Here is a 13,093-nt window from a genome sequence, read left to right as displayed (position 1 = left end):
CAAATCAGCAGCCGCAGCAAACAGCCACGCTTCCCCCGCAGCCGACGCATTATTTGGCAAGTCTAGAGTATGATAAAAACATTTAATCGGCCGTTTTGCATTTCTTTTCGTCTTTTAAACACCATATTACCGCTAGCAGACGGGATCAAAGCCAGCCATTTAATTCCAGTAAATTGACAGTACATTTGGGTACTATTAACAAAGTACGTCTAGCACCTGGAAATAACCATTTTAATTGCTGTTTACAAGCTCCAGTATCACACAAAAATTCCAATTGAATTCCATTCACGACAAAATGTGACCCCTGGTTTAACCATTTCAAATGCCAGTGTTTCCATTAAATTTTGCTCAACATCCTCTTATTCAAAATCCTCATTCAAATCATTTTGAGCAGGCATTCCTTGTTTTTAGAGACCCTTTTGTCCGGGCAATCACGCGATATATGCCCCAATTTTCCACAAACCCAGCACGCAGCATTTTTGAATACTCGATTTCTGTTTAACCTCATTTCCAATCTCTCCCTTCTTCCGAACTCTTGGCTAACATCCCCACGCTCTCGCCACCTATCTCTGTAAATATTTTCCCCGTCAGTCGAGGAGGCTCCGCTATTTTTCCCAAAATAGCATAAAAAACAATTAGTTTAATTAATTAGTTTAAATCAATTAATTAGTATCTGTGGAACAAGCCATCTCACTTTTATCTCCATTCATATATTATATATATATATTACCTTTATGCATTAGTGCGTATATCATCCTGCAGGTTTATTATTTTATGCATTTTAAGCTGGCCAGCAAACCCATATTTGTTTATCCAGAAATTTAACCCTTGAAGCGCTTTGATTTTCCCCATTTTGTAGTAAGTTTGTATGTAATTCGGTTCAGACGCTCCCCTACTTACGAACATTCGAGTTACGAACAACGGTACATACGAACATGTCTGCGCATAGGTTTTTTTTATTTTAATTTTTCCTTTTTTTTTTCAAGATGCTGCCGTCACGATGAAGCCAGTGACAGTAGCTCTGTATATTCTTATGTTTTTCGTGTTTTACAGCCCTTCTATCTTTTTAAATTAAATTTTAATATTTGTTAATACATTCCTCTTTACTTTGTACTTTATACTTTTTACTTTAATGTTTTTACAACTTTCTTTGTTCTATGAGCCTGGCTTCTTTCGTCTACTTCTTGTAGTGTTTCTTTCCGCCCCTAATACCAACGCCTGGCGCTGTGAGAGCTCAGCTCACCCAGCATCCACCTTCCTCTGCCCTGTTCGTTGCAGTGCGGAAGTGCGTGAACGTATCTCCAGTGCGCAAAGAACATTTTTATCATTAAATATCACGTGCATCCATTATTCAATATGGTTGGTGAAAAGCGAAAGGCTTCTAGTGAGGGTGGTAGTGCAAGGAAGAGGCAAGCCATTTCATTTGAAACGAAAGTGGCAATAATAAAGAAGCTTGATGCGGGTGAAAAAATGGTGTGTTGCACGGGCATACAACTTGAATCGTTCGACGATCGTTCGTTAAATGTTTTTTTCAGTACAAACCAATGCAGGTTACTTATACAAGCCTTAAACATACAAATGCACTTATATAAACCTTCAATATACTTATATAGGCCTTAAACATACAAATGCACTTATATAAACCTTCAATATACTTATATAGGCCTTAATCATAAATTATAATACAAAATATAGCACTCAATCAACTTACGAACAAATTCAACTTATGAACAATCGCTCGGAACCTAACTCGTTTGTAAGTAGGGGAGCGTCTGTAGTAACTTTATTTTCCCTTTTCTGCCCTTCGTTTGTTTTTCCTTAGGTTTATCTGTATTTTTATTTCAGAATTACACACGTACACTGTACAACGTTGATGTAATATTCATGCCTACCCACAGCACAGGGCACTTTCCCAAAACTGCCCCAAGTTTTATGGACTTACAATCTGTGTATTTCACCTGCCAGAGACTAATATTACACAGGGTTTTAAGTCGCCGTCCCCAGGACGTGAGTCTCATTTCTCAAAATGGACCTTCACATGAAATGCCCCTTTCCCGCATTTGGAGCCTCCGTCGCAACATGCAGACATTCATGTGGACTCACCAGAGATTTCCCCAGATGTCTCCCTATTTGGGTTAGTCTTCAACCGTCAGGAATCCAGGCGCTCCGTCGAATAATCCAGCCCGCAAAGGGTATCAGACGCCGTGCGCACGGACTTTTCCAGATATCCATCCGCAGCGCCCGGATTCCTTCTCGGTGTTTTGACCCCAGCTCTCGAAGGACCATAAATGATAGGTTTTAATAGGTATACTTTAATAAAAAGAGAGACATCGTTGACATGTTCCAGCTACTAAACTTGCAAGTGAGAATCGTCCTCGCCTCTGGAATATTCTGAAGAAACGGCATCCTCCGATGTCCATTTAGTCGCGCATAATCAAAACATCTAAGGTAATCTGATTCAAACAATTGCATAAGCTAACCGAATAACACCATTAAGGTCAAAAAACAACTGCCACAACAATTTCGTATCAGGTCGGAAACCAAGAACACCTGGGTAAGAATTTGCACAAGTAAGCATACAAGGTGACCTGGGCGGATCGGAAACCAAAACAACTGCGTAAGAATTTGCACAAATAAGCATAATAATTCCATATATGGTAAAACCCGAGCGACAGTATTTTTAAACAATATGCGAGTATTTTCGGAAGTTGATTCGATTATCGCCATCTGCCGGAATCCAAGTCAAAGCAATTTAAGAGTCCTTCGTAGATCTTCATTGCGAACTCAGATCAACGGTCCTCGGCCTGGAACATGGTGTCCTGTCAGAGTCAATAGTCCTGAAAACAATTAAATGTCCTTGAAGCCAGCTGCCTCGAGCTTCGTAAGAATGATTTAATAATATGCACATATTCCATATGTGCCCCAATATGCACATATATAATAACATCCCAGAATAACCCCAACATGCTGCCTTATCTTCTTTGTTTCTAAAATTCTGAACTACTCAAACTCCATTTGAGTATTGGAGGGCACATGCTAACCAAACTCGCTCTCTGGCTGAGCTCCTTTGACTTTCCCATTGTAGCGGTTGTGGGCGTTTGCATCCAATGAGCCCTATTTAAATGGCCTCAGAGAAGTCACCAGCAAATCAAGTAAATGGGATCATTAAGATAGAAAAGCAGCAAAAACACAAAACGAGCAAGAGTGGACGGAGCTACCGCCATCGGCTGCCACTGAACGGCCATGCTATGAAGCTCATTTCACTGACACAACTTTCTAAGTCACCAAAATTGCTAATTCGTGTTGCTGTATGTATATTTTTGACCCAGCAGATTTGATCACTTTTTCTGTTAACCCATAATGAAGTCATACAAGAACCAAACTTCATGGATGTTTTTTAATGTTTTTTGTGTTAAAGAAGTATCTGTTCCAATCTGTTTAAAAAATCATGCCTTGCAAGAGTTTGGGTCTTAGGAGGTTAAGACATTGATAAATCATTTTCTTATAATTTTCTCTCATTTTTGTGTGTCACTTCACATCTTTCATACTAAATTTGGACACTTTTACCAATTTTAAAGGGTTTATTTAGTTGGTGGTTGTGTGAGGACCTTTGAACGACTTGGTGAATTTACATACAAAGTACTGCTCTTCTTACGAAATGTTCAAGTTATGAATAAAGTAAGTAGAGGAACGACTGTACAGTAATGGCCAAAAGTTTTGAGAATGACACAAATGTTACATTTTCACAAAGTCAGTTAATTCAGGGTTTTTAGGCGTTTGCCAGACAACTTCAGGAGACGGTCCTGCCGCTTGCGGGACTTTCCTGGGCGCCCTGTTTGTCATCAATTAAACGTCTCTCCCAACCATCCAGGGCCAATTTGGTTATGAAGAAGGCCTTTCCCACTATTATGGAGTACCTTGCCATAAAGCAAAGGCCATAACAAAATGGCTTAGGAAACAAAACATTAAAATTTTGGTCCCTTGGCCAGGAAACTCCAGATCTTAATCCCATTAGGAATTTGTGGTCAATCAAGAGGCGGGCGGACAATCAGAAACCCACAAATTCTGACAAACTCCCAGCATTGATTATGCAAGAATGGACGGCCATCAGTCAGGATTTGGTTTAGAAGTTGATCGACAGCATGCCAGAGAGAATGGGAGAGGTCTTGAAAAGGAAGGGTAAACACTGCAAACATTGACCTACTGCATGTAATTCTCAATAAAAGTTTTTGATACTTGTTAAATGCTTCTAATTGTATGTCATCGTACCATAGAAACATCTGGCAAACACCTAAAAACCCTGAAGGAACAGACTTTGTGAAAATTTAATAGTTGTGTCATTCTCAAATCTTTTGGCCATGACTGTATATGTAAACTTTTGACCTCCACTGTATATATAGTAGTATGAAAACGTTTGCGCATCACTGATCATGTTCAAAATTTTCCTTCATAAATCATTGGTTGTTTGGTTCAGCAATTTCAGGTCAATTTCATATAGCAGACAGTGATATTTCAGAAGTGAAATTAAGTTTATAGGATTTGCATGAAGTGCAATAATTACTTAAACAAAATTAGGCAGTATACAGTTGTATACAGTAATCCCTCGAATATCGCGGCTTCAACTATCGCTACATTGAGTTTCCACGGATGTAAGGCGGCAACGGCTTGGTAGTAGTGGATGTCCGATAGCATTAAGCCAAAGTGCTTTTTGTATGAGTTAAATATAGAAATAGAGAAATTGTAACAGAGAGTGCCAGTCAAATCGTTGCCCCCTATAGGCGTGAAAATATTTAAATTCAACATTGTGTTATCTAGGTACTCCATTTTTTACTTTTGTTTTATTTTTGTATTGGTCATCATAGGTTGGACACGAGCCACTTCCTCCTAGCCTGGGGCGAAATATATTTGGCAGACAGGTGTACCAATTGCCCGGATTATTTGCTTATGGTAAGTCTTACTCTTAAAGGGCTGGTTTGTACAAACCCAAAAATTGTTCAGGCGTTGTGGAATATTATGTAGAAATCAGATTCCAAATTTGGACATTATACAAATTGTAAATCAAAACCGAAAGAAAATGAAGGGGAAGTGCCAAATGTCAATATTTTATTCACAGATGTCTAGATCCGATATTTTTTACAATTGGAACTGGAATCTGATATAACTTTTTTTAAACATTGAACACAAGATTTTGTCACGATCAGGGCTGATCCAGTAATAACTTGTTTTTTTCTTCTTTGTGGTACTACTTTGCCTTGGAAAACCGTTAAAAGTAACCGAACGACATGCAATATTTACCAACTGAGTTTTTTTTGTTACCAATTATGCTCGCTTTTCTACAACACATTTGGTTCGCCATTTTCAGCAGAGTCACCCAAATTAGTTTGAGCTACAAAAAGAAGGCGAAGCTACACCAACATTTTTTGCCTGAGTACTGTATTTCACACATATAAGGCACACTTAAGTCTAAAATTGTCTCTAAAATGGTCGATGCGCCCAATATGCTCGTGGCTAGCATACCATACGCTAGCCCAGTGTCATGCTAGCGACTTATCAAACGAAGCGTACTATGTAATGACAAAAAAAAAGAAAATATACCCGCAAATGAGACTGCACCCTATCACACGGTGCGTTTTATAGGTGTGAAAATACGGAAATTTAAAAAACAAGAAAAGTTACATTAAAATCAGCTAGACTTAAAGACAATGAGAGACAAAGGGTATTCTAATTCAGTGCATTAGTTCACTGGGACCCAAACTTTTTCTCACGGCGGATAAGTAAAGCTCTTCCTATTTTCGCCCGGGGATGACTTAAGACAAATACATTGGCTTCATGGACAACGTCCACGACGGCTAGTCCCAAGCACAATAGCATTCATTATTATAACCACGGCTTTCTCGTTTCAAGCAGGAAGGCCAAATTGAAATGGCTGTACTATTTTTGGCGAAAACGTGGTATGAGAGTAGACCTGGGCGATTATGACAAAAATTATCACGATGAAAAAAAATATATAATAATAATTCAGTCTATCGATAATTATTCCCATTACTATCATCTTTTTTTCTTTCAAATTTGAAACTTCAAACTTCTGTGAATACGTAAATTACTTTCCTCAGTCCAATTATAAAAGTAACTTTTAGAAGAAAAATAATATAAAATGATAATTCTCATCTCATTTTCTGAAACGCTTTATCCTCACTAGGGTCGTGGGGGGTGCTGGAGCTTATCCCAGCTGACTTTGGGCGAAAGGCGGATGACACCCTGAATTGGTGGCCGGCCAATTGCAGGGCACAAGGAGACGGACAACCATTCACGCTCACACTCATACCTAGAGGCAATTTAAAGTGTCCAATCAGTCCACCATGCATGTCTGTGGAATGTGGTAGGAAACCAGAGTACCCAAAGAAAACCCAAGCAGACCCAGGAAGAACATGCAAACTCCACACAGGTGGATTTGAACCCAGGTCCCCTTCTGTGAGGGCGACCCGCTGACCACTCAAACTGCCAGGCCGCCCAAAATGATAATTTTAAAAAGTATTTGTTGGTTCTGTTGTGCAGTAAAGATAAGACATCTCCTTCCTTACACTATGAAAAGTAATAAAATCTGCAGAAATTTTGACAGGCGTCTGTTTTTATAAATTTGCATTCAAACCAAAAGTTGCTGTGCAATATGAAATCAACTAAATAATCAACTGTAGACATCATTACCATTGACAAGCAGAGTATTATCAACCTCATAAAAAGAAAGTGTAAATTTACCTCACTTATGGCCAAAAATAATATAACAAGGTTAGATGAACTTAATCCATTTTAACCCAAGTTAATAAGTTTTAGATCAGGGGTCTCAAACTCAATTTACCTGGGGGCCGCTAGAGGCCAAGTCTGGGTGAGACTGGGCCGCATCAGGATTTCCACAAGAAAAGCGCTGATAAAACATTCCAACGTTGGCAAATATCTTTATTTTTTACAAAAAATAATGAATTAGATAAATTAACTTAAAGATGAATAAAAAATCAATCAATCAGTAATACAAAAATAAAATAATAATAATGAGAGATATACACTGGCTGCCTAAGTAGAGAAGATGAATTATTTTTATTCCGTTTCAAATGTCTGTATTAACAGCTCTTTAACCTTTAACTTTCTGAACTTGAATGGAACATTGAATATGAAATATTCTGAACACGGCTTCTCTTGCCTACTCCTTGCTGCTAGAGACCTGGCAGCGCTTCTTCTCACATAGCTGAGTCACATTTGGCTTGAGGGAGGAAGCAGTGGAGACCCTCAGTAGAGCTTGAAGATGCTCATCAGTAAGTCTGGACCTGTACTTGGACTTATTGAAGTTCAAGGTGGAGAAGAGCTTCTCACACAAGTATGTTTCCCAAAAAGGCACATGGTCCGCTTGAACATTCGGGAAAGTTCAGGGAAGCTGGGGGTCAACTCTCTCAAAAATTGCCCAAGCTTGTCTGCTTCTCCACTCACCTCCCTGAACTTGGCTTTGAGTGCAGAGTTGCACTGCAGGTCAATGAGCTCCATTTGAAGCTCAGGAGGGGCATCTTGCACATCAAAGGAGAAGGGGTCCGCAAAAATTTGAAATGTGGCTTTGTGTGTCTTGAAGTCTGCAAATCTGTGATCAAATTCCTCCTGTAGCTTCGAAATGGCCTCAACATACTTCTCACCACTGAATGGTGTGCCTGCATCCACGAGAGCCTTGCATGCTGGGAAATGGCAAAGGTTTGTCTGAGAGAGCTGGGCTTTCCATAACACAAGTTTAGTGCAGAATGCTCTCACGTTGTCATAGGCAGCACTGACAAGTTGCCCCTGGCCTTGTAGCTTCTTGTTCAGTACATTAAGCTCATGTGTGATATCAACAAGAAAAGCCAAGTCCATGAGCCATTTGGGATCACTTAGCACAGGAACAGCAACCCCGTCTATCTCCATGAAGTCTTTTACTTCTGCTCTCAACTCAAAAAATCTCTTCAACACGTTTCCCCTGCTGAGCCAACGTACCTCAGTGAAGTAGAGCACATCCCCATATTCTGACTCCATTTCCTCTAAAAAAAGCACGGAACCTTCTGTGCTTTAAGCCCCTGGATCTGATTTGGTTGACGCATTTCATAACGACAGACATCACATTGTCAAACTTCAGGCATCTGCTGCAAAGGGCCTGCTGATGTATAATGCAGTGCAGAGCTATGGCCTCCTCCACATCCTCCTCTTCCAGTTTTTTTTGAACAAGTGCTACCAGTCCATTCTTCCTCCCTGTCATTGATGGGGCTCCATCGGTTGTTATTCCAACAAAGCTCTTCCATGGCAAACCGGCATTCTTAATGGCATCACACAGCTGGTGAAATATTTCCTTCGCGGTGGTCTGGCCATGCATTGGAATTACTGTGAGCAACTCCTCCATTACTTTAAAATTGTCATCAACACCACGGATATATATTGCGAGCTGGGCAGTGTCTGTGATGTCTGTGGTCTCATCAAGAGCCACTGAATATACACTGAAACATTGTGCTTTCTCACACAGTTGATCATAAATGTCACTTGACAGGTGAGAAATGCGCTCTGCCACGGTGTTGGCAGAAAGGCTGATGTGGTTGAACAGACTTCTTTTCTGGACAGACAATATGTGCAGCCTGTAATATGCACTTTTTGATAAATTCACCTTCTGTGAATGGCTTTCTTGCTTTAGCAATCAACTCACAAAACGGCGTAGCTAGCTTCGACTGCTGCATTACTGTCTTTGGTAGCCTTTTTGAAGAAATCCTGTTGCCTCAGAAGACATGTTTTAAGACTGGCAACCTGGTTGCCTCTCTCATCTCCCTGGTATTTTTCGTACTCCTCAGCATGTCTCATAGTATAATGACGTTTCAAATTGTATTCCTTGTGCACCGCAACTTTTTCAGTGCAAATGAGACACGTCGGAGTTCCCCTGTGTTCAACAAAGAAATATTGCACTCCCCACTTTTCTTGAAACTGTCTGTGCTCATCAACGACCTTTCTCTTCACGCCAGGCTTTGAAAGAGACATCTCTGGGGCTCTGTAATATGTTTTTCCACTTGGAATGAGTCTCGGGTTGATCTTTCACGTTCAGTCGCGCGGGTTTGTGGAGCATGCGCACTTTCGCTCTCCGTTTCTCCGTTTCGCTCGCGAAGATGGCTACACTGACACAGGCTGGATCACGGATCATAGCGCCTCATTCAGTTGTATGCTGAGAGCAGCGGAGGAGTGTGCGCGCCGAGCGGAGTGATCGGCTTCACGGCTTCTCCTCCGCCCAGCTGATTGGAGGAATGAATGAGTGAGTGAGCGAGGCACTGGACAGCCCGGCCGATATCCCGCCCTCCAGAGCTGTATACCTCACCGTGATTGGTTCATTCAGCTCCGAACACAACAAGTGTCATTCATATCAATCTTACGGGCCGCACGAACATTAATCTTTCATATTAAGACGGGGGCCGCAAATTATCGTCCCGAGGGCCGCAGTTGGCCCGCGGGCCGCGAGTTTGAGACCCCTGTTTTAGATGTTTGCAACGTTTTCAGAATATGTAAATAGCATGGGGAAACACCCTCATATCAAGTAAGAAAAATATTACAGGCTCTCCTCAAATGAGGACTGTGGGTTGTTGTTTCAATAAAGCTGTCCTTTGTGCACAGTTATTTATGAGGCATTTAAAAAAAACATAAAAAGAAAATGCCATGGAGAATTTACTTGGATATTTTAGTGGGTCGACTTGGTGTTGTCCTTCATCTCAATTGTTCATTTTGGCCATGTTATTGTCATATTGCGTTCATGCTCCGTTTTACCCGCTCTATTGCTAACCATGCTAAAACATTTTTCCTTATCATCCTCTTCTCGTAAACGTTGATCCGGAACGAGCGTTCATGTCGCAACAGTGCCCCTGTTCTTTCTGGTGGTCGGGTGGTGTAATTGCAGTTTAAAATGATGTAATATTTATCGGAAGTTTTTATTATTATTGTTGACAAAAAATATTTGACAATTATCGTTATGGTTTTATCTCCCAGTTTTATGAGAGCCACTTTTCAAGCGGTACGAAGCTCGGAATAGATCAAGAAAAATCCTAATGTATTTATTCAAGTATAACACGCACCTGTGTAAAACACGCACCCATGATTTGTGTCTAAAAATTGGTATTACAATTGTTTGCACTGTTGCTCTTGGGACCTGCAGCTGCTTTGAATTGGCTCCAAGTGACTTTCCTGACTTGTTCAAGTCAAGGATTCGCTTTTTCAGATCCATGCTGAGCTCCTTTGACTTTCACATTGCAGCGTTTGTGGGCGTTTGCATCCAATGAGCCCTAAATAAATGGCCTCACAGAAGTCACCAGCAAATCAAGTAAATGGGATCATTAAGAATCATCAAATCATTAAGATAGAAAAGCAGCAAAAACACAAAACGAGCAAGAGTGGACGGAGCTACCACCACCGGCTGCCACCTGAACGGCGCCATCTTGGTTGCGGTAGCAAAAACGGATACAACTCAAAAAGACGTTGTAAAGTTGGACAAAAACTAGAACCACACACAGGAAGTCTTCCACAAGACTGGGAACTTCTGCAGACTGTGACCGAGGAAGAGAATATGCAGAGTCACTCTTTCAAGCTTATCCGCACAGTTCCTCAGTAGTCTGGAGCTGAAGACAACAGTAGCAGAGTAGAACCCCTCGACTCCGTTTCCGGCCTAGTAAGCGCCGAGAGCTCTTCCATCTTATCCCATGATGGAATGGTTGGTCAGAAGCGTTGCTTCTTCTCCCGGCACTTTTGTCCAGCTCCGAAATTCCAGCGGCATTGAGGTGTTGCTCCTTCTGCTGCGTATTGTTACAGCTAGTCCCATGTGTATGACAGCGTAGGCATGGCTGAATGGTTCCAAAAAAGAAGTAGCAGAAAGAAGCCAGGCTAACAGAAAAAGGAAAGTTGAAAAGACATTAAAGTAAAAAGTATAAATTATAAAGTAAAGTAAAAAGGAATGTATTACGAAATATTAAAATGTAATTAAAAAAAAGATAGAAGGGCTGTAGAACACGAAAAACATTAGAGTGGACAGAGCTACTGCCACTGGCTTCCGCGTGAACGGCGCCATCCTGGAAAAAATAAAAATAAAACGGTGAGTCAGACTTGGAGGAGGATCAGCTGAGTCAAGTGGACATGTAGCAGCAACATGTAAAAATCTGGAAATACGGCATGCTCATACTGCGCCACCAGAGAGAAAAAAGCATCATCAGTAATAGGAGTTTGTGCATGCCTCATCTTAAGGAAAATAAAGGTTGAAATATTAACAAAAACCATTAGGCTGTCCTTTTTTTGTTTCTACGCGTATTTGTCGTATGAAAAGCAGTTGAGTGAGTTTGTGCATGCATAGGTTTGACAGATTGGGTGATCTTCCCGTTGAACTGAGTGGGTTATATTTACGGTGTGATTGGTTTGGAATCTTTGTGATCTGGCAGCTCTGGGGTGCAACATGCCATTGGTTCATGATCTCCATTCTTGAGCGTTAATAGTGTCTCCTATGCAAGAGGTTTAAAACGTTCATATTTTATTTCTCTGCGGAATGGTGGTTGGGGACTGCTGCATTAGATGACCAACAACTTTCTGTTGTGGAAAACCTTCATTTTTTTTTTTTTCGTTTGATGCTCTTTAGAGGTAATTTGACTGTGTTCAAGCTCTCATAGATTATACAACCTTTATTTCTTTTACGACTGACATCTAGAGCTCTGATGTTTGCCTGATGTTACTATTAAGTCTCACTGCTCGTTGGATTGACGCTTCTTTTAACCTCATTGTTGTGCTGCTTGTCGATGAGGTCTGCAGCTCACATTCAGCTGCATACGTGCAGGAATTTTATTGAGGAGAAGCTGAATAAATAGTGAAAGAAAGTGTTCATGTGGTTTTAAGAGAGAGTGTGAGCAACATAAGCAAAGTCATGGGAGTGTGCAGTCTGGGTTGCATTGCCAATAAGCTTCATCTTATCATGAACGAGGGCATAATTTCACAACGCAGCGTGAGTGACACTTAATTCTTTAATTCATTTTCTGAACCGCTTTATCCTCACTAGGGTAGTGGGGCGTGCTGGAGGTTATCCCAGCTGACTTCGAGCCAGAGGCAGGGGACACCCTGAATCGGTCCAGCCGATCGCAGGGCACGAGGAGATGGACACCCATTCACTCTCACACTCATACCTAGGGGCATTTAGAGTGTCCAATCAGCCAACATGCATGTTTTTGGAATGTGAGAGGAAACCGGAGTACCCGGAGAAATCTCACACAGGCCCAGGGAGAACATGCAAACTACATGCAGGTGGACCGACCTGGACTTAAATTCAGCACCCCAGAGATGTGAGGCCGACGCACTAACCACTCAAGCCGGGTTGCCCGAGTGACACTTTTTTCAACCGGAAAATGTTCTGTCATTTTTTTGCCCTATAATCTTGTCTACTGGCAATTGGACAACATTCAGGAGGACTTTAAAATTCCAACAAAGCGTCTGCAGCAGGTGTGCAAGTGTGGTGGAACATCTGTATATGTCACAGAGTTTCCTAGAAAAAAAGCGACACCTCTGCGTTTATGCAAGTAAGAACTGCTTTTCTGTTCCTCTGACTGCAACCCAATGGATCCTGTTAAAGAAGTCAGCCATTTTCCTGGAACCATACGATTATTTGGCAGTGACTGCCAGGTGTTGATGACATACTTGCCACCACAGTGCAAAAGCTACTTCTTTCTCGAGGGGAAGAAAATCAAGACCATGAATGTACTGTCTTCAAGGCTGTAAAATGATGCTTCCCCATGTTGAGACAGAAGAAAGTCTTACATACATTTATGTAAAAACATATTTTTTGCAACTAGCATTTGAAACATTGTTTTAATTATTATTTGTATTGTTTGAAGGTACAGTGGTACCTCGTCATACGGCCGTTCGTCACACAATATTCTCGTCTTACGACGGAAATTTCGATCGAATAATTCGCCCGTCATGCGATCAAAATTTCGTGATGCGACCAAGCCTTTTTTGCATATCTTTCGCGTATAACCATATCTACGAGCACTGAACGATTAATTCAGACGAGTTCCGACCAGGAAACGCA

General features: G+C 41.1%; 1 protein-coding gene across 3 annotated transcripts in view; it reads left to right on the top strand.

Annotated features, from left to right (window-relative positions):
• Nucleotides 1–13,093, top strand: part of mtch2 (mitochondrial carrier homolog 2) — a 92,075-nt gene that overhangs the window by 21,243 nt on the left and 57,739 nt on the right. For all 3 annotated transcript variants that reach the window (XM_077594968.1, XM_077594969.1, XM_077594971.1), the window contains one exon: nt 4,863–4,947. In XM_077594968.1, the coding sequence (XP_077451094.1) occupies nt 4,863–4,947 (85 nt within the window). The remainder of the gene's footprint in view (nt 1–4,862; nt 4,948–13,093) is intronic.

Source organism: Stigmatopora argus, chromosome 2 (genome assembly GCF_051989625.1).
Source record: "Stigmatopora argus isolate UIUO_Sarg chromosome 2, RoL_Sarg_1.0, whole genome shotgun sequence".
Classification (NCBI taxonomy): domain Eukaryota; kingdom Metazoa; phylum Chordata; class Actinopteri; order Syngnathiformes; family Syngnathidae; genus Stigmatopora; species Stigmatopora argus.
The sequence above is the reverse complement of the archived record's forward strand: the minus strand, read 5'-3'. Positions and strand labels throughout refer to the sequence as shown.